Source organism: Artemia franciscana, chromosome 8, assembly GCF_032884065.1.
Source record: "Artemia franciscana chromosome 8, ASM3288406v1, whole genome shotgun sequence".
NCBI lineage: Eukaryota > Metazoa > Arthropoda > Branchiopoda > Anostraca > Artemiidae > Artemia > Artemia franciscana.
In genome coordinates this window covers 38,123,104-38,146,168 of record NC_088870.1, presented here as the reverse complement: position 1 = coordinate 38,146,168, position 23,065 = coordinate 38,123,104, and the positions used below count along the sequence as shown (strand labels likewise).

At 33.1% G+C, this 23,065-nt stretch overlaps 1 protein-coding gene across 1 annotated transcript; it reads right to left on the bottom strand.

The window, feature by feature from the left end:
* Positions 1-4,304: 4,304 nt before the first annotated feature.
* Positions 4,305-22,623, bottom strand: LOC136029828 (solute carrier family 2, facilitated glucose transporter member 1-like). Its single transcript, XM_065708284.1, has 9 exons — positions 22,556-22,623; positions 20,818-20,916; positions 17,961-18,127; positions 15,560-15,749; positions 12,685-12,898; positions 10,669-10,856; positions 9,281-9,493; positions 6,020-6,223; positions 4,305-4,596 (listed from the first exon to the last, which is right to left on the bottom strand). Exons 1-9 carry the CDS (start codon positions 22,577-22,579, stop codon positions 4,393-4,395), a joined length of 1,503 nt encoding a protein of 500 aa, XP_065564356.1. The 5' UTR covers positions 22,580-22,623; the 3' UTR covers positions 4,305-4,392.
* Between the last annotated feature and the right edge of the window lie 442 nt (positions 22,624-23,065).

Sequence of the window (23,065 nt, the reverse complement as noted above, 5' to 3'; positions counted from 1 at the left end):
AGTGCAGGTTTATTCAAATTTTCAAATAAGTACTACTGTTTAACCTACCCTCTAGATTAAGACAAATACCGTTTGCAAGTGTTTTTATTGAGACATAACCTGTTCCTCAATAACTTATCTCTAACTTCTTAACGTTCATATTTCAACAAACTCCTTTACGACGCTCCCCACCCCTGACTTTTTTATTTTCCAATCCTTTTAGTACTGTTGTTAGCTCGTCCTTGCAAAAAAAGCGCTGACTTCAATCCCTGATTGTTGGAAAAAGTATTCATTTTTGTAGTATTTCCAACAATTTTTCTTTACGGTCAAATATATATTAAAGATGTTTCAAGTATCTTCATGGAACTATTCTTCCTATCTCCTTCCTATATTTAACTGGGACACATCCACTCAAGTACTACTCAATGCTTTTACATGGTTTAAAAATATCTCACTATTACACTGTCCACCAGCATCTTCCAGATCATCGGTGATTCTGATCGTGATTAAATAAAAAAAACAAGTTTTTTCAACTGAAAGTAAGGAGTGACATCAAAACTTAAAACGCACAGAAATTACTTCGTATATGAAAGAGGCTGCTTCCTCATAAACGCCCCGCTCTTTACGCTAAAGTTTGACTCTTTCTCTCAATTCTTCTTTCTAAAACAGTAAAAAACTTTAGCGTAAAGAGCGGGGCGTTTATGAGGAAGCAGCCTCTTTCATATACGAAGTAATTTCTGTGCGTTTTAAGTTTTGATGTCACTCCTTACTTTCAGTTGAAAAAACTTGTTTTTTTTATTTAATTTCTGAACGTTTTTGAATCAATGCATGTTTTGATTTTGGCTCTCCGCAGAGGAATAATCAAAACGAAATTTGCATATTTTTTTTTTGGCTCAATGGCTTTCTCATAACTTTGATCGAATGATTTTGAGAAAAAAAGAGCAGGGGACGAAGCCTAGTTGCCCCCCGATTTTTTGGTTAATTAAAAAGGCAACTAAAACTTTTAATTTTTTACGAATATTTTTATTGGTAAAAGATTTACGTAACTTATAAATTAGCTTACGTAAAGAACTTTTGTATTCTCATGTTTTTATTACATATATGAGGGGATTCGCCCCATCATCAGTACCTCGCTCTTTACACTAAAGCTTAAATTTTATCCCAATTCATTAAGAATGACCCCCTGAATCACAAAAGCCGTAGAATAAGTAGTTGAAATTACCGGAAATACTTTAGCGTAAAGAGCGAGGTATTAGAAGGAGGTGAGCCCCTCATATGGGTAATAATTTCTGTTTGTTTTAAGTTTTATTGCTGTTCCTTACTTCCAGCTGAAAAAGCTTTTTCACTTTTATTTTTTAATTGTTTTTTTTTAAATAATGCTAGTAAATCCTGCTCTCCCTTCATGGAAATTTTCTTCTCCCATTACAAATTCTCGAAGGAAAGTTCCCCCAGCATATCCCCCTCTTCTCAACCCCTCCCCCAAACCAAAAAAATCCTCCTGAAAACGCCTGTATACTTCCCAATAACCATTACTATATGTAAGCACAGGTCAAAGTTTGTAACTTGTTGCCCCTCCCACGGGGACTGTGGGGGAGTAAGTCGTCCCCAAAGACATAGTTATAAGGTTTTTCGACTACGCTGAATAAAATGGCTATCTCAGAATTTTGATCCGTTGACGTTGGGAAAATAATTAGCGTGGGAGGGGGCCTAGTTGCCCTCCAATTTTTTTGGTCACTTAAAAAGGGCACTAGAACTTTTCATTTCCGTTAGAATGAGCCCTCTTGCAACATTCTAGGACAACTGGGTCGATACGATCACCCCTGGGAAAAAAAAAACCAAAAAAACAAAAAAACAAATAAACACGCATCCGTGATCTGCCTTCTGGCAAAAAATGCAAAATTCCACATTTTTGTAGATAGGAGCTCGAAACTTCTACAGTAGGGTTCTCTGATACGCTGAATCTGATGGTGTGATTTTCGTTAAGATTCTATGACTTTTAGGGGGTGTTTCTCCCTATTTTCTAAAATAAGGCAAATTTTCTCAGGCTCGTAACTTTTGATGGGTAAGACTAAACTTGATGAAACTTATATATTTAAAACGAGCATTAAAATGCGATTCTTTTGATGTAGCTATTGGTATCAAAATTCCATTTTTTAGAGTTTTGGTTACTATTGAGCCGGGTCGCTCCTTACTACAGTTCGTTACCACGAACTGTTTGATCGATATCTTACATTTTGTTAATTATCACTTTACTACTACTAATAATAATTTATTTCTTACCCACTTACAAAAGGTAAAAAGTGGAGTACAAGGAGAAAAAGAACTACAAATACAAGACAAAGAAAATACTGTCTGTGGAATTACCACAAACACTTATTATCTTCCATTGTCTTTCAAGAAAATGGGTATAAGCAGTTTTCCAAAAATCACGAGTTATTTCGCATCATAATTCTCTGTATCTTATCTCTAACTTCATAAGGTTCATATTTCAACAAACTGTTTACGATGCTATCAGCTCCTGAGTCGTTTTATTTTTCAAACCTTTTAAAACATTATAGCTACAAGTCAAGAAACAATAATCTACATTTTTCTGTCACCTATGTCATCCTGAATCCTTAAATGCTAAAACTATATCACCTTCGCTATCTATGAAGACGCTATCGCTATATTTTCTAATGGTAATACCCTTGGTACTGTAGCAGGAACGGAGTCTGAGATACTTCCAAAGTTAGTGAGCCTTTTTGAGAGAGTCATCCGTTTGTTTGACGCTAATTACCATGTCCTAGTTATTACTAAGTCAAGTTTTTAATTTTTCCTATTTCTCAGGCATGCCCACAGTTAACTGAAATTCACTTGTCAAGAGGTCCTTTCAGTAGACCTAAAAAATAGGTTTGATCAATTTCTCGGTATTTTTCTTATTGAGGAAGTTTTTGCCCCACTATATTGGTAGCAAATTTCTTTTCTTTTTTGAAACTACTGTCTAAATTATATGACAAGGTAAGTGACTTATAAAAAAACAAATTGCACAACTCACCCTAGTCCATTACTTGATTCGCAATTTCTCTTTATTCCACAATATTTCACTTTTCATCAACTCCATGGGGATCTTCCTGGGGCCCTACAAACTACTCAATCTTTTGTCACTGATTGGTCTAAGCATCATATTCGTAATTAAAGGAATATTAATATTCTATTTACTCCACCGGAGTATAATCTTACGAAAAATTTTAGTGTCTTGCTGACTTCAGTTTATTGACTTTTTGGACTTAATTTAATAGGACGGACGACTATGGGCTGGGTTAAAATATTTTTCAGTTGTGAGAGGTATTTGGCTTGTGCTATTAATCTCTTGGGGCTTGATATCAAATATTCAATTTTAAATAACTTTAACTCATGCTCTGGTCTTCTGCCTAATTTATGGGTTTGGGATTTTTTTAGGTGAATTTTTTAGTTACTTTTTTGAGAATCATCGCAATTTTTTTTCGTTTTATTTATTTTCCTCTTTCTTTCCTAGCCATAGAGCTTTAGGAATGAGACTATCTTGATTGGCCGATTGTGAATTGACCGATTGATATCCTCAGTGTTAGAAGCACTTGCTACAGAAGTAGCAGTTTTTGTTGTAGTTGCAGTAGTACCGTACAAATATTGCCTTTTTCGTCAATTGATCATCTCCTTATCATTTTCTGAAAGTCTCAAATTAATATACTCAGTAGTTCCTGAGTTATGCCTTTCGGACAGCCCGTAAATGCAACATTTATTGACTTATCTTAACACTCCTCTCAACATTCTTTGAAATTCCCGCCGGAATACCCTTCTTCTTTTTGGAAAGTAAATGTCAAACATGTCCACCTTTTTCAATAATATATACTCTATGTAAACAACGGACGAAATACCTAACTTACAGCCCACGCCCTGAGGACTCTTGGGGGAGGAGGGACTACCCCAAAAACATAATGACTGGACCTTGTAATAATATTGAACAGTGTAGTCGTCTTAAAGTTTCGATTGGATGAGTTTTGGAAATTGATAAGCGTGGGGGCTGATTGCTCTACATGGACTCCTGACTTTTAAAAAGGGCATTAAAACTCCAAATTTCCAATCAAATGAGCCTCCTCTAAAATATACACGACCAGAACTTTCAAAAAAACTTATATGTCCCCAAGACATAACTTACAAGCCTTGTCTTAGGTTCTTGGAACAGTTTTTGGTTTTCTTTACTGTAAATAAAGCTTTCAATAAAAGATTAACATTGCTTTCAGTAGTTATCTTCTTTGATGATTTATTCACTTGAATGCAAATAGGTAAGGTATACTAGATCAAAAAGGTAAGGTATGATAAATATATATTAAAACAAAATTATTAGAACAAGAAGTTGAATTGTTTTTCTACAGCTTTTTGGAAAGCATCCAGAAGTTAAATTGTTTTTCTGAAGTTTTTTGGAAAACTTCTAGAAAAGGCTTCTTCTGAAGCCTCAGGGTTGTCTGAACATTGTCTGAACATTGCACTTATCTCCTCAATTGTCTTGTTCTTTGTTTCAGGGACACGGCTCCATGTAAACCAAACGAAGAAGGCAAGTATGACGGCGAAGATGACGAAAACATATGGACCAAGCAGTTGCTTAAAGATAAAGAAGAACATTAATATAAAATAAATTGCACTTTATTTTATAAAATGTATATATATATATATATATATATATATATATATATATATATATATATATATATATATATATATATATATATATATATATATATATATATATATATATATATATATATATATATATATATATATATATATATATATATATATATATATATATATATATATATATATATATATATATATATATATATATATATATATATATATATATATATATATATATATATATATATATATATATATATATTAACAGCTATCTATATAGGTCACGAGTTTTACAAAAATTTGTAACGCATGTAACATACAAAAGGAAGTGATATATGATATGATGAAAGTGAGAACAAAGAAATATGTACCTGAAAGATATACCACAGGGAGAACAAAGAAATATACTGTTGGAAGATACGTGGGAGTGAAAATTACAAGATATATCAAGAAAGTGAGAATTAGAACGTTTCGAAAATATAGTAAAGAATAAAAACTTGCGTTTTTAAAACACAAACGATAGCTAAAACTGTTAACTGCTAATCAATAGTTAACAACTATTGATTACAACCAACAATTGTTAGTTACACGTCATCGGAACCCTTCCACGGCATATATATTCCCTTGGGAGCCCTCTTTTTTTCTAGGAAAAAAAGTATCAAATAAAAATGAGCTAATTTGGAGGTTGCTACTTACAGCGAGCATTAATATATAATTGTCTGGCACTTGCTAAGTGCCGGGCCTGGCCTGCAAGCCGGCTGGATATTTTTTTTTTTACTAGCATTTTGATTTTTCTTGCCCCTCAAACGGTCTAAAAAAACATGTAAGCTTATAAGTCATTTGGACCTGCACCATTATACGTATTCCCTAGGGAACCCTTTATTTTCCCAAGGAAATACAAGCAAACAGATGTGACTCATTTGAAGATCACTACTTACGACGAGTATCAATACATACCTAACTGCTACATACCTAGTGCTGGACCCGGCCTTAAAATCGGCTAGATATTATTTTTTATTCTTAACTGGCATATTGACATTTCTAGCCACTAAAACGGTCTAAAATGTCACAACTTAAAGAGGAATTTCAATATTCCCAGCGTGGTTGTATCGAGCCTTTGGTGGAGGTAGCAGATGAATAAATTCTGCAATTTTAACTGCAAATCACCCAAATCAGTCGATAAAATCACCAACCAGTCAGTAAAATCCATTGCCCTATCTCAAAAACGTTTTCCCTCAGGACGCCTCTTGTAATGCTCACTTTTTTCATGCATAACCTTGCAAGTTTCATATTCTACTTATTATTTTTTGTTTGTCACTTTTATTCTTTTATGGATACACAATTCTAACTTATTTATTGTCAAGTAACTAAAAGAAAGTGTACTTACTGCAAGTGGCAAAAATCCAATACCAACGAAGAAATTTGCAGTCCAGTTGACAGTAACTGCAATAGATGACGCAAGTGGCCTGGCAGATTGATTGAATAGTTCACTAACTAAAAACCAGGGAATTGAACCGGGACCAGTGGCAAAAGCAACAACGAATGCAATAATCAGAACGATGCTGATGTATGGAATCCAAGGTGCCAAATCCTGATATGCAAAGAGGAAAAATGTTATATAAAATCTATATAGTACGAAATAAAACAACACATAATATAAAATTAAATAATGAAAAACAAATCTCACAAATAGTTCAAGATTATTATTTTTTATAAAACAGATAATGATTTAGACTTGCAGCATTAATTGTTGAAAAATTGCTTCTTTTCCAAAAATAAGAATTCCAAGAGGTATTTTCTTCTGTTAAACTTTATCATTGGGTAACAAAACCAGCAGCTTTAACTTCAGATTTTTACTTTTACCAGATTATGGTGAGGGTTACCAGCTTCAGGTTTTTAGCATTTACATCCTCGGGGATGAACCATTCTATTTAATAGCATAATGACTAAAGATCATGGTGTCAAGTTTGAAAGCTGACGAATGCAATGACAACTTCAATGGTTTGATCAATGCTGAAAGATGGAAATATCCGAGAATACAAAAGGAGCAATGCAGCAAGAAAAAATGTTAGGAGTGATTCAAAATGGTATTTTGATTGTTTTTATGAGGCCAACAATTACTTCCTACATAAAAGATAGGCCTCAAGTGCAAATGTGTGCCCGTTCTTTGATTTCTTAGACTTTCAAGGGACACAACAAAAACTATGGTAGATATTACTATGGATAAAGTTTTTTTTTTATTGTTCTAAGTAAAAGCATAATTTTCTCAGAATTAATGTTATCAAAACGACACAAAGAAGATGTTTCCTTTTTTCAGAAACATCTGAAAACGTCGATAATTCATATCGCTAACATTTATGTCTGGGAAACTCCAGATATTTGCATAATCTAAGCCTAAAAAAGTATTATCTTCACATTTGATAGTAGGTTCTTCCATAGTTTTTGGCGTGTCCCTTAAAGAAAAGTACTCCAAAATACTCCTTAAAAATGGGAATATCACACAATTCTTCTTAGCTCCTGACTTCACAACGAACAAGAAACTAACCTCACTTCCTACCTCCATCGCCAAATTTTTTCTCACATGCCACTAATGACTCAATTTGACTTATACAAGGATAAGATCTTCACTAACACATGGATCTTATGATCCAGACACTTATCCACGATAAATCTAAGTATGCAGGAATATCGCGACGTTCTCTTCCCTTCTTGAAAAAAAAAAACACTGTTCTTCTCTTAAAACTTTTCCTAAACCATCTCTGAGCTTAATAATTAATATCATGTTAAGTAATTTGCTTCCTATAGAAATCTATTGAATTCCTGTGTGATTACTAGAGACACTTGTAATCTCTTTAGGAGAGGGATTTAAGTAGAGTTTTCCTATGGCCAAAAGGTATCTAGCCTTTTAAAATCCTCAGTATTTTATATACTTATCTCGTACACTTAAACAAGGGCATCTTAACATGGATCTTATGCTACAGACACTTCTGTAGCATATTCTGAGTTGTTAATCTAAAAATGTAGAAGTATCGGCACATTATCCCCCCTTCTTGAAAAAAACACTGTTCTTCTCTTAAAAATTTTCATAACCCATCTCTTAGTTTAATAATTAATATAATGTTAAGCGATTTGCTTCCTATAGAAAGTATGCAGGAATATCGTGACGTTCTCTCCCCTTCATGAAAAAAAAAAAAAAAAAAAAACGCTGTTCATCTCTTAGAACTTTTCCCAAACCATCTCTGAGTTTAATAATTAATATCATGTTAAGTAATTTGTTTTCTATAGAAATCTATTGAATGCCTATGTAATTACTACAGACACTGTTATAATCTCTTTAGGGTAGGGATTTAAGTAGAGTTTTCCTAAGTCCAAAAGGTATCTTCGCCTTTTCAAATCATAATCCTCAGTATTTTATCTCTAGCTTCATAAAGTTCATTTTTCAACAAACTCCTTTACGATACTATCTACCCATGGCTCCTTCTTATTTTTCAATACTTTTAGTACTGTTGTTAGCTCGTCCTTGCAAAAAACATCTGACTTCAGTCCCTGATTGTTGCAAAACATTTTATTTATTTTTGTAGCATTTCCTAAAATTTTTCTTTACAGTCTAATATGTATTCAAGATGTTTCAAGTATCTTCTTGGAACATCTATCTTCAAGATATTCCCAAGTATCTTCCAGCTATTTGGTGATTTTTTTCGTGACCACAATTTTGCGTTTTCTCAACTAATGCTTTACTGCCTTCTCTACTCGGTTCACTGTCCTTTCATTCTCGCAAGAGCTCTCACTCTAAAACTTTTTGTACAAACGGTATCTCTTTATTGTCCACCTTAAAGTATTTTCAATAATATTCCTATATTATTTTTCAACATTTTGTCTCAAGACGTATTTTACTACTTCCCTAAATATTTTCTTAAAATTATTCTATCCTTCCTATATGTTTTTAATTTCTAATTCGTCTAATTTATTATCCAACTGCTCAGGAAACTCACTCAAAAATTTTTATTTTCCTATCACAAAATATCTTTAACCCTGAAAAAATACTGTCAATACACTTGTCTTAAGGAAATATTAAGATTTATATTATATCTTAATAATAGTCAAAATTTTTCATTCTTCCTACTATCTACCAGAAAATGAGCATTATAATAAAAGAAAATAAAACATCAATTTATTTCTTGGAAAAACATATTCTATATTTTCTATAGTTGAGAACAGCATCATACCTAAAATTCGTTGTCTTTTTTTCAAAGTTGTTAGCTAAAATCACAATAAGGTGAAGAAAGACAATGAAAGCAATGACTGGTAGTTAAATGTGATTTTGAATAAAAAGAATAAACGTAAAATACACAAATAGGGAAAAATATATAAAATAAATGAAAATGCTTCCAATTTGAAACTTCGCTGAATAAGCACTATACCCCTTATAGACATTTCTAACAATCTATTACTGAGCTTAATGCTTCCATACTGAAGAAAAATATTTTTATCATTGATATAAACAAACATGCAATTTGCATAAAATGTTAGTGTCTCAAGTTATGTGCTTTTAGTTCTTAAGACTTTCCATGATGAAGGGATAGGACACATAAGCCAAGGGCCGTCCTGGATATGTGGTCACAACTAGAATAAGAAAGGACTAAATTACCTTGACGGCTAAGAATACAGTAAGAAGTATAACCACGACGAACATTCCAGAAAGACCGACGAGTTGCAGCGTTTTTCGTCCTGCCTTTTCGACCAACACCAAAGAGACAAAGGTCATGAGGACATTCATGACGCCCATTCCAAGTGTAGCATATTGAGAGGTAAGTGTGTTTAAGCCTGCATCCTCAAAAATGCTTGTTGAAAAAAACATTACCTGAAAATGAACAGATAATTACTTTTTTTTCATATTAAGCTATAGTTGAACAGTTGTTTTAATTAAATTTTCAGGAATTGTATGCTATCCCTGATTAAAGCATGAGTAAAACATCTTAGAATTTGTTAGATCTGACCATGATCCACAAAGTATTTGAAATTTTTTGAATGAAACTTGTAGTTACAACACTAAGTTGAATCTACTGCGTATATTGGTTCAATTTGTTTGCCATAAATTAAGTGTGTTTTTTCCAAAAAAAAAATTTCTAATCTTTTAAAGTCTCGGAAAATCACTCATGTTCCAGTAGTGTTGCCGAAAATTAATGATATAAAATATTCAAATATCATTTTCCAGTTCTTTGTTGTTATACTAATATGAATTCTAAATTAAATTATCGAATCAAAGTTACTAAAGAATGCAAAAAAGTGCTAGTTAAACTAATGTCCAAAGCATGTTTCCCTAGTATCTTTTGAGTAATTTTTCTTGCGTACGCAAAAATTCTTAAAAATAGAACTTAACTACTCTAGTTACTTATTAATTACCAATACCGCATAGTATTTCCTTAAAACCTGTATTTTTCGTCAATCTTTGTCTCTAGCATAAAACAGAAATGGTGTTTACAAAGTAATTGCATTCGTCACATGAATGGCACAAAAATGAGACAGTTAATTAAAGCGCAAATAAATCCTAATTGTCGTTTTCCGCTTAATGTAATTTCTATTTTTCAGCTTATCGGGAACGAATATTTTGTACGTTTAAACCTAATATAAAAAATAAACACTAGCGGGACTCTTTGGAATAACGTCCTACTAAATATGAGGTGCTAACTCCCTAATACAAATATTAATTTTAAGTTGCTAATTCCCTGAATACAATAATAACAGAATTTCTGGAATTTCCAATGATCAAGAATCGTGCCTTAGGAAATACAAAGCCTTAAGTAATTTTGAGATACTTCTTTTTAACGCTTATTTTAAAAACCTCAAATCTCTTCAGGAGACTATGGTCTATGACCCTTCAAACTGGAGAAGATCTGAACAATGTATTATACCATCTATGATTTCTGCTATTAAACGCATTAAATTACTCATACATTTTGTAGTGGTAGGTGGTGAACCTCCTTGTGGTTACATTTTTTATTTGAGACAAATTAAAATTTCATAGCTTTCACTTACAGCATTAATTCCAGAAAATTGTTGCGCCAATTGCATCATGACAGCAATAATCAGTGGGGATTTTAGACATGGATTTGTCCACATTTCCCTCAAACTGATCACGGTAGTCAGCTTTTGTGCTGCAGACTCAGCCCTCATCTCGTTCATCTCTTCTTCGACTTTATCTGTACCTCTCAACCAATTCAACGCTAAAAATATTGAAAATTAATGTATTTGAATATTTTAGTAGCCTTGAATAAACGCCTCATAGCAATAATTTTTTATAAACCTCTCAACCGATTCAACGCTAGAAATATTAAAAATTAATGCATTTGAATATTTTAGTAACCTTGAATAAATGATTCATAAAAATTAATTTAATAAGCCTTAAAGCATCAGCTTCAAAGAAGTATTGAAACATTAACGGCTGTATATGAAGGCTATACTTTGAAAACACCATTCAGCGTTGAGGAGAGTTATAGACTCATTTGTCTTTGTGTGTGTCTCTGTCTCTGAACATAAGAAAGGTCTTTTTTAGTTAAAATGCGTCCATCTTAAAATCTTAAAACTAGAGGCTATTTTTTTTACTAGTTGCATTACCGACCAAAAGACGCTTTGTAAACCTCTTTCAAAGCTCTAAGTTAACATCAACTATAATGAAAACGAAAAAAAATCGTTCAAAATGACTAAGCGTGAAAGCAAAAGCTCATATGAATATGCAAATCCCTTACTTTGGAGAACATCTTTACTTACGGGATCTCTTGCAAATCCTGGACGCTCAAAATAAAATGAGAAAAGTACTATATTGTTGAAAGTTGATATTTTTTGCCAAAGTAAATATCCAGTTCGGGAATGTGTTGCTCTACGTCATAACCTTACAAAATCTGTCCCTTTTTGTCTGATTTATGTCCCATATGTCTAAAATGTGTCATTTTGGAATTTGGCTCATAAAATGCATCCCATTGGCAACCCTGCTATGGAGAGACCGATCATTCTTCATCTTCTGGCATATGTATTGGGGAAATGATTCAGGCCATTCTTTTGCTCATCATTTTGCTAAGATCTTACTATTATCGTCAGAAAGCGATTTTAAGCGAAATCTTAAGACTAAAATCTTACTTCTTTGCCTTTTTAAGTAAACGTCTTTCATTATCATGCTGTTATCAGCGGTCTAAGAAAAATGATTAATATATCATCAAAGTTCTCATATCATTGTTCTTTGTCCTATGTGGGAGAAAAATAATGCTCTTTGTGCTTTTTTGTGCTTTTGTGCTCTTTGTGCTTTTTTGCTAACATCAATGAGCTGTTAAATCTAAGGACAATGGTGAACTAAAGAACAGTAACGTGTGCAGGAGTATTTAAGGTATAAGAAGTAAGATTGCTGCTTTAAAGAACAAGACTGCATCCTTGCTTTTGCCATGCCATGGCGTGGCAAACTTTTAATAGACCCTACCTCTTCACGCTCCACAAGGTAGCTTTTACCTGCAAGGTAATGCTTCTGCAATGCCAACCGTATGCCATGTCATATTCTAAATATCACACTCCCCAAAAATTTTATAAATCGTCCAAAAAATGTATTTTAAATCAGGGCCCTCCTTACATGGCTAGGCTTCCTCGTAGGTGGAGTAATTTTCTAATAATCTCCAGTCGTGACTGTAGTAGAAAACCGTGAATAGATCCAGCATGGAAATAACGTATTTAGAACCTTATTGAAGAGATATTAATTTCTTGAGTGTGTCTTTGACGGATTAGGTGTACACTTAACTTTTGCGACACCACAGTTATTTTACAACGACAGCATTGGCTACTTTCCTTGGTCATTACATTGCACCATAAAAGAAGCAATAATTTTGCTAACATGTATTATTTTTTTTTCTATGCATAGCAATGAAAAAAAAAAAATCTAATTCTTATTGTAGATATTATCTACCATTAAAAGTGTCTTTTCAAATAAGTTTATTTGAACATAAGTTTTTCTTGATTGATTTAAATTCTGCTATGTCAAAAAGTTAATTCTTAAGAAATGTTAAAGCCTACCTCTTTCAGCCTCCCTCTCTCTTCCCTTGGTGATAAGGATATATTTGGGTGACTCAGGACAAAACATAAGTGCAGGAACTTGATAGAGGACAGGAACAGCTGTGAATGCCAAAAGATATGGCCAAAGTTCTCCAGTGCCCATGATGTTTTCCATTCCCAAGATTTGAGATATCAGGATTGAAATTGTCAGAATTAGCTGATACATTGTTCCAACCTAAAAAGAATGCACAATAAGAATTAGCCAAAATAAAATGATGATAGAACAAAGCAAAAAAATTAAAAAATGACGAATTTCTATAGAACTGCATCTTTTCGTCGTTACTGAGAATGTCAGTCTTAACTCCGTTCCTCTCTCCCAAAATATTTCTTCCACTTGTAAAGTTGTCCTAAATATTAAAGTAAGATACCCTTATTCCAGACTGTTTAACAAATTCTGCGGAAGGCTAACCCATTCTTCTTTACTATTTTGGTAAGAATCAAACCAAGCATGGGCCTGTCCTTTTACACCATCGTGTTATAACTTGAAAAGCAAAATCCCATGAGATAAAGAATTTCTATAGAGTTGCACCATTTTGTTGTTACTGAGAAGACCAAATTTGAAATCCGTTTCTCTCTCCCAAATATTTCTTCCACTTGTAAAGTTGTCTTAAAAAACTGAGAAACCTAAATTTCAGACCGTTAGACAATTTCTGCCGAAGATTAACGCCTTCTTCTTCATTATTTTGGCACCCCCTCTGAGACTATTTTGTTATCCCCCTCCTCGAGGAAAAAAATCACGAGTATGGCATCGACCGAGGAGTAGCTCATTTCTAGGACTTGCCTAGTGCGGCACGCATGACAGAATAAGTGACGCTGAGATTTACACCAGGCGATTGAAATGGCCAAGCTTTGTCCTTCCAATCAGTCTCCATATTTTCTGCCCCTCCCATTTTGTGTCTTTATTATCATTTTACAGGTAAATATACTCTTTTTTATGACTAGCTAATTAAACAAATATTTAAATATAACAAGGTTTAGTTTTTGATTTTGTTGTGTTTTGAATTTGGCCTTTTTTGGACTGAAATCTTGATGCCATATATTTAGTACTTTTCATTATTTTTTCCCTTTTTTTGCTGTCTTCCTAGACTTTTTGGGTATTTAGTCTATGAAGCAGAGCTAATTTTGGTTTCAAAAGTCAGTAAACTTATTTTGAAATTATTCTTTTCAATTACGAAAATTTTTAATGGAATTGTTTTAAAATGCTTACTGATTTTATGAAAAGGCAAAATGAAGACATGACTTTTTTAGAAATTCCATTTTCAAATTCCAGTTTTTAATGATTTCAAATCTAGTCTTCTCATTTTCCGACAATTTATGTGGAGAGTATTTCAGGAGTAGTGAAAATTCCAATGATGTCATTTTGCATTTATAATTACTGCTTTTAAGTTTCTAAAGACTAATAAAAATTAGTCTTTTATTTAATGCTTAAAATTAACCATATACTTAAAATAAACTTAATCTAGTTTAAGCTGCATAAAATAACCTAAACTATTTCATGTTGAGTGTAAACCACTCTGTGGTTATCATGGAATCTACTATTAAGCCATTGTTGTAATTTATTCATCCCATGATGGTTATATTACCCAGTGAACACCCCCTCCCTAAAAAACAACAACTCAAATGCAATGGAGCATTTGGTTTGGTTTCCTTATGCAAAAGATGTAAAGTAATTCAACCCTTGAATGTCTCGTACGAAATTATCTCAGTTTTCAAGTTTTTTAAATAGTAATAAAAAAACAAATTTCTTACAACAAACTTACAGAAAGAATGAAATACATTCTACCCCTGAACGCCTGGGATAACGGCGGAGCAGGGAGAAAAAAATAGGGCCCAAGTTAGAGCTGAAATAAAAAATCTTGAAAAGGAAAAATTTACAATTTACAATTTTTAAATTTTGCCATTATACAATTTTACAATTTTTAAATTCAAACAATATCATATATAAAAGTATAGACAGAAAGACAAATTTACAGAAAGAATGAAATACATTCTACCCCTGAACGCCTGGGATAACGGCGAAGCAGGGAGAAAAAAAATAGGGCCCGAGTTAGAGCTGAAATAAAAAATCTTGAAAAGGAAAAATTTACAATTTACAATTTTTAAATTTTGCCATTATACAATTTTTAAATTTTTAAATTCAAACAATATCATATATAAAAGTATAGACAGAAAGACAAATTTACAGAAAGAATGAAATACATTCTACCCCTGAACGCCTAGGATAACGGCGGAGAAGGGAGAAAAAAAATAGGGCCCGAGTTAGAGCTGAAATAAAAAATCTTGAAAAGGAAAAATTTACAATTTACAATTTTTAAATTTTGCCATTATACAATTCTTAAATTCAAACAATATCATATATAAAAGTATAGAACAATCATACAGTCAAGTCATATTTCGCCTAAGAACAATCGATTTTGCTAAGGTTAGAACAATAAAATTTAAAGATGGGATGAAATGCAGTCTACCCAGGAATAACGGTGTAGAAGTGAGAAAAAAATGAATGGCTGAAGTTGGAGCTGTAATAAAAAATAATTACAGTTTTTGAATTTTACAATTTTTAAGAGCAAGAACAATACATTTTTAAAAAGTCTCATTTTTAAAAGCAAGAGTACTAGTCAAATCATATTTATCGTAAGAACATCGATGTCGCTGCACAAAATCCCAAGGAACCCAACAAAACGCTGTTTTCTTTCAATTGCAGGTAATAAGCACAGAATCTTAGAAAGGTGAGAAGGATTAATAGATCAGCCATTCCTCTGCCAGAACACCAAAAAAGAAAAAACAAAACACAAAAGTTTTCCTTTCAAATTTAGTCAATAAAACAGAAGTATCTTACCGCCCCTCGGAGATTAACTGGAGATATCTCACTAAGGTACATGGGTGCCAGTCCGGCGTTGAGTCCACAATTAATTCCAATAAATATCCTTCCGGCAATAAGCATTTCATACGATTTGGCAGAATATGACAAGCCTTCGAGAATAGCGCCAATTAAAGCAAATATGTTGTTGACAATAAGCCCGCCTTTCCTGAAAAACCAAAAGCCTTTGATATAGTGTGCTTTTTGATATAGCAAACTATATCTTTTGCATCAATCACTCCTTCCATCCATTCCGGTTACGTCAATCACGTATCTAGGACTTGTGATTATTTCCCCCGCCAAGTTTAATCCCGATCCCTTCACTCTAAGCGTTTTCCAAGATTTTAGGTCCCCCCCCAACTGCCCTCAATGTCACTGGATCCAGTCAGGATTTAAAATAAGAGCTCAGAGACACGGTATCCCTCCAAACGTAAAATTTTATTAAGATCCGATCACTCCTTCGTAAGTTAAAAATACAGCATTTTTTCTAATTTTTCAGAATTACCCCCCCCCCCCAACTCCCCGAAGAGAGCAGATCCGTTCCGGTTATGTCAATCACGTATCTAGGACTTGTGATTATTTTTCCCACCAAGTTTCATCTCGATCCCTCCACTCTAAGCATTTTCCAAGATTTTAGGTCCCCCCCAACTCCCCGCAATGTCACTGGATCCGGTCGGAGTTTAAAATAAGAGCTCTGAGACACAATATCCTTCCAATCATCAAATGTCATTAAGATCCGATCACCTGTTCATAAGTTAAAAATACCTCATTTTTTCTAAATTTTATGATTTAACCGTCCCCCCACTTTCCCCAGATGGTAGGATCGGGGAAACGAAAATTTAATCTGGACCAGAATTTAATCTGGTCTGGTTCCCGATACGCCTGCCAAATTTCATCGTCCTAGCTTACCTGGAAGTTCCTAAAGTAGCAAAACCAGGACAGACAGACCGACAGAATTTGCGATCGCTATGTGTCACTTGGTAGGTACTTGATAGAGTTACAGAAACCAGCTAAACCAGGATAGAGTTACAGAAAAAGATATAGAGGAAAATGAAAATTTTTGTGATACCTTAGATGTGAAAAAAATATTTATTTTTTGAGAAATAGTGAGAGTGCTAGGAGGATTGAAAATAATAATGCCTCAGCTGCTGATAGTGCGGTGAATGAGTTTTTTTTTAATATTTTGGCTATGAGTTTAGAAATAGGCTACTGCAGATAATGAACATTAGTTTTGAAAATGGTTAAATTCGTAACGATTTTAGGAAAATTCCAATTGAGCCCCTGTATGAGAAAGATGATAATAATGAGGATAGTAATTATAAAGGCATTAGCTTGGTTTCTGTAGGTAGCAAGTAACTTAGTATCATGATACTTTTTAGACTTAGAGATGCTGTAGACAAAGTTCTATGAGAAGAGCAGTGTGGTTTTAAGAAATTTAGGAGAATAATACTGCTATGGTTAAGGTAGAAAATGAGGTTAGTAGCTAGTTTTGTATTAAATCATAAATTAAGCAAGGTTGTTGTCTATCCCATTTATACGGATCATTTTAAGGGACTTCGCCTTAAAGGGCACACGAAAGGCAATGGGAAACACATAATTAAATTGGGAGAAAAACTTTCGTGAATTTAGGTTATGCTGATGACTTAAACATTCTAGATGAAACTGTGAGCAAAATGAACGAACTTTTAGAGGCTTTGCAAGTTCAGGGTGCTAGTCTAGGCTTGAAGATTAATGCTAAGAAAACTAAGTTACAAAGGCTAGGAATAAGTTAAGTTGAAAAGGTGACGTTGGATAACGAATAGATCGATCGCATGGACAGATTCACTCACCTGGATAGTATTATTAGAAAATACAGTCTTAAAGCCTGAAAATGTTAAAACTAGAATAGCCAAGACTCTGGGTGTTTTTTTTAAGCTGAAAAAAGGCTGGGAGTATAGGAAGATAAGGGTGCGAATTTAGATTAGAATATTGGAAGCTAGAATCATGACAGCGGTCAAATATGATTCTTAAAGCATGGGCGCTTCGAAAAAGGGAGGAAGATTTGCTAGATAATTGAAATTGCCAGCAGATTGTCCAGCAGAGTCTGTTCTAGACTTCAAATCATGGTTGTATTTTCTTAAGGAAGGGGGATTTTAACCTCATCGTAAAAACTACATATAAATATTAAATATAATATTTATTAAAGTAAAAACTATATCAAAACTATAAATTTCCGGTAAACAATTTTCTATTTCAAACAGTCTAATATCATTTCACCGTCTCAGGTCCAAATTTCAAAAACTTATTTTTCACTTGGTATGCTTTGTTCTACGGTAACACTAGGGTAATACACTCTTTTTCAGGTTTAAAAAAAAATCATGCAAATACCCTTTATTCTTACCTGCCAAACTTTTCAGCAAAGAATCCTGTCAAGGATCCACCAATCATTCCTCCAATACAATACACAGAAACAGCTACGGACCAAATCCATGTTATTGTGGCTTCTGTTGGTACCACCGTAGAGTTGGATCGGAAATAATCAGTGTAGTTAATCCATTCTTGTATGAGCTGAAAAGACGGATATATTGTCAAACCATGCATCATTGCAAAAGTAATTACAAGACATACACTGCCCTCTTAATACTTAGGCGAGCGAAACTCTTATATATTCTTATGTAGACTAGTTAAAGGAGTGGTGGGTTTATTGGGGGAATAGGGGGCACTTACCCTGGATACAGAAATTTTAGGAGCGCAAACGTTCAAATAAATGATCTAACAGCTATGATCATTTTGTAATTTATCAAATGTAATTTCTATTAAAATAAAGTAGGGGTGCGGTTAATAAATGAAAGAAATTATTAAATTAATAATTGATTAATAAAAGAATTTAAAAATTAAAAAGATGGCAAATAAAAATAATAATTAAATTAAGAACAATAAAAGCACAAGGAATCAATAAATTAAAGAAATATAAGTAAATTCAAAACAGAAAATAATAAAAAATAAATTGCTAATTAATTATAAAATTGAAAGCAGATTGTTAATAAATGATTTTTTTAATTTGTCTAAAAAATTTTGGGAGAGATAGGTGAGAGGCTGATAAAGCTTTTGTCCTGGGCACAAGACAGGCCAGAAAAGCCACTTAGATAAAGCTTTACTTAAATAATTTAAAATTTAGTCTCAAGCTACAATGAGAAAATAGTATCGAAAACTGAAAGAATCGACAAATTACAATTTTTAGAATAAGAAGACAAGCACGAAAATATTAAAAAATAGACCAGATCCGAATGAAAATAGAGCTAAAAGTTAGTATAATACATAGTTTTTGTCAAAAAGGGTTAAGCAAAGTAAAACTGAACTCTAAATTGGTCTTACCATTCTTTATTATTTCACCAAATTATAAAAATCATGCTCTCATCAATCAAAACTTGATATAATGAAATAAGAAATTTTGGAAAATAGGGGAAAACACCCCCTAAAAGTCATAAAATCTTAATGAAAATCCCACCATCGCATTCAGCGTATAAGAAAACCTCATTGTAAAAATTTCAAGCTCCTATCTACAAAAATGTGAAACTTCGTATTTTTGCCAGAAGACTGATCACGGGTGCGTGTTTATTTGTTTTTGTTTTTTTCCCAGGGGTGATCGTATCGACCCAGTGGTCCTAGGATGTAACGAGAGGGATCATTCTAATGGAAATGACAAGTTCTAGTGCCTTTTTTAAGTGACCAAAAACATTGGAGGGCCCCCTCCCACGCTCATTTTTTCCCAAAGTCAACGGATCAAAATTTTGAGATAGCCATTTTGTTCAGCATAGTCCAAAACATAACAAGAGGTCTTTGGGGACGACTCACTCCCCCATAGTTCCCAGGGGAGGGGCTGCAAGTTACAAACTTTTACCAGTGTTTACATACAGTTACGCTAAAGTGCTTTTAGTAATTTCAACTATTTATTTACGGCCTTTGTGTAAGTTACCAAAATTTGGAGGGCAACAAGGCTTCCTCTCCCACTCCTTTTTTTATCAATATCTCCCGAAAAAAATATGAAAAAGCAATTTAGACAAACAAATTAATATGCAAGTTTTGTTTTAATTATTCATGTGCAGTGAGCCAAAGTCAAAGCATGCATTAATTTAAAAACATTCAGAAATTAAATAAAAAAAAATCAAGTTTTTTAACTGCAAGTAAGGAGCGACATTAAAACTTAAAACTAACAGAAATTATTCCGTATATGAAAGGGGTTGTCCCCTCTTCAACGCCTCGCTCTTTACGCTAAAGATCTTTATTGTTTTAAAAAGTAGAGTTGAGATAGAGTCAAACTTTAGGGTAAAAATTTCTGTTACTTTTAAGTTTTAATGTTGCTCCTTACTTTCATTTAAAAAAAACTTGGTTTTTATTATTTAATCCATGTAAAGAACGTCACAAAATAGAATTAGCGATCGTAGAAAGCTGGAGGGCTCATTTGATCTTAAAATTTTTATATGTGGTCCGTTTAAATGAATATATTGATTGAAGAACGTCTAGGTAATTTATGTAGTTGAAGTCAAAATACACCTAATGAAGAATCCAAAGTATATCTTTGAGCTAAGCTGAGGATGAATAATTCACCACTTAGGCTGAGAAGAAAATATAAACTCTTAGGCCGAGAAATCTGACGTAAGCAAATTACTGGTTTGGTTAAAAGGAAACAACTATTTGGGAGAATAGGTCACCCACTTGTTAACACTAAAATTAATTAATTAAATTAAGTAAAATTAATACTTACTTTTCCCGGTTGGGAAGCCAGCTCCTGTAGCTACCAAAGCTCAAACCCAGGTTTGTTCGTTTTCTTTGTAGGACCTGAGCCTTATTCTTAAGACGAATATTTCTGTTAATTTCCAGCAGCTGGATTTGAACTTTCTTTATATTTTATTATTTGTGTCTTTTTTGATTATTTTTAGACGTTCCTGTAGCCTTTAGAACTGTTTCATCTCTTATTTTTAACCATTTTATATGGTCCCTATTTTTTATTTTTGTTTTATTTTTGACCTTATTTTATACTCTCGAAAGTAGAGGTTTCAAGCTCCAATATGCAAGAATATTGAATTTTGTATTTTTATACTCTCGAAAGTCAAGCGATCTTAATAAAAGTCACGCCAACAGGGTTAACATTTCACATAACCCCATTATAGGGGCTATAAGCTCCTATTTGGGAGAATAGGTCACACACTTGTTAACATTAAAATTAATTAATTAAATTAATTAAAATTAATACTTACTTTTCCCGGTGCGTTAACTACACCAATATTGTAACCATGCTGGAAGCCTGATCCGATGGCAGCAGCTGCAATGGCGAAAACTAAACGGCCGTTTAAACCCTGGAAAATCATAAAAAGAATCAAAACAGAACAAAGCTAGTAGGTAGTTTATACAGTAGATAAATCAAAAGGTTTTTGATAAAGTAGGGGGAGGGGCAAACTAAACCACGGACCATAGCATCACGCCTATAGCCTTTCCAACCTTTCACAATTTCACGCAAAGGTGGATTACACTACCCCTTCATCATTTTCAAATTTGTTGTGGCAACGTCTCAGTCCAATAGTAACCGAAAGTCTAGAAGAAGGCATTTTGATAACAATTAATGCATCAAAAGAATTGACTTTAATGTTTATTCTACATGTATAAAATTTATTAAGTGTAACGTTACCCACTAAAAGTTGAAGCCAGAGAAAATTTGTCTGATTTTCGAAAAAGAAATAAAAGACACCCCTTAAAAGTAAAAGAATCTTAATAGGAATCACTTCATTAAATTCAGCGTATCTGAGAACCCTCTTGTAGAGGCTTCAAGCTCCAATATGCCAAAATATTGAATTTTGTATTTTTATACTCTCGAAAGTCAAGCGATCTTAATAAAAGTCACGCCAACAGGGTTAACATTTCACATAACCCCATTATAGGGGTTATAAGCTCCTATCTGCGAAAAATGTGGAGCTTTATATTTTTTTTGTCAGAAGAAAGATCATAGATATGAGTTTATTTTCTTTGTTTTTTATTCCCCAGTGGTGATTGTATCGAATCAATTATTCAAGAAGATTGGGAGAGGGCTCATTTGAACACAGAAATGAACAGTTTTACTTTCATTTTTAAGTAAACAAAAATATTGGAGAGCAGCAAGCCTTCCTCCCATGCCGCTTTTTTGCAGGAAATATCCAGTCAAGGTTGTAATTTATGTAGTTTGCTCATTGCTTCCATATTAAATAAAAAAAAAGTTATTTGAACTAAAAGTAAGGAGCAACAGTACAACTCATAATGAACAGAAATTATTCTAAATGAAGTGGCTGCCTCCTCCAAACTACTTGCTCCCTACGCTAGAAAACTATTTTAAAATACACCTGATGAAAATGGAGCAGTCCTTTGTTTCAGGAGTCCCTCTTAAAGATTTGGGACAAAGTGTCAAACTATGGCGCAAAGATTGAGCGATGAGGTTGGGACAGTGCCCTCTGTCAATTTTTGTTAGATTTAACGTTTACTGTTGCTCCTGACTTTCAGTTAAAAACTTGCTTTTTATTCAATTTGAAATAACAAAGCAACGCAGAATAAGGACTTTTGCTTTAGATAGATTGATTGAAACCCTAAAGAGGGTTTTGGCTCTATGACTAATATCCCTCCGCAAAATAGAAAGAAAAAATCTAAAACAACAAACCAACACAAAATCCAACACTATCAAATAACATTTTATTGAATGTAAAGACAATTTAAAAACCAAAATTAATAGTTTCAGGGGTGAATCTAGGGCAAAATATCGGGGGAGAACCAATGTGATAAGGGTGGGTCATCCTATTCAAAGCCTTATCTCCTTTCATGAACTTCTGGTCCCCTTTAAACCAATTCTTTTTAATTTGTGTATTTTAAAATCTATTGCACCTGTATTTTTCTTTAACAGTAGATAAAATTGCTGAACTATTATTGAGTGTAAACTGGCATGAAAAATCACCCAAATAGAAAATGATTGCTTACTGAGGACTTATCTTCTCTAGACATTGCTTTATTTTATCCCTCTAAACAACTTTCTCGAATGTAGTGACCTAGCGACTGAGTTTAATTTGGCCAAACTTTATCTTTTATTCCTCTTTTCACCAAATTACCCAATTGTTTAAAATTGACCTCTTTTAACCAATTGGGTGGCTCTGTTTTTAATTTGTTTTTTATCAGTTTCATTACCATATCTTTAATTTTTTAAGTTAATGTTTTCATTAACAGATTTATCAAGTCAATAAGGAGCGTATAGCATAAATTTTAATTATTGATTTTGACCTATTTTATAATAATTATTTGCATATAACTGATTTAAATTAGGAAGTGAACCTAAAATCGCATATTTCTTGTCTTTTGTATTTGACTTTAAAGACTTTGAATAATACATATAACTAGAAGGGCAAGGTAAATCAGATATGACATGTAAGCTGATGGAAAAAAGGATATAAAGGACTCCTCCCACCTTCTAACTCTTGAATTTTAAACGTTGTA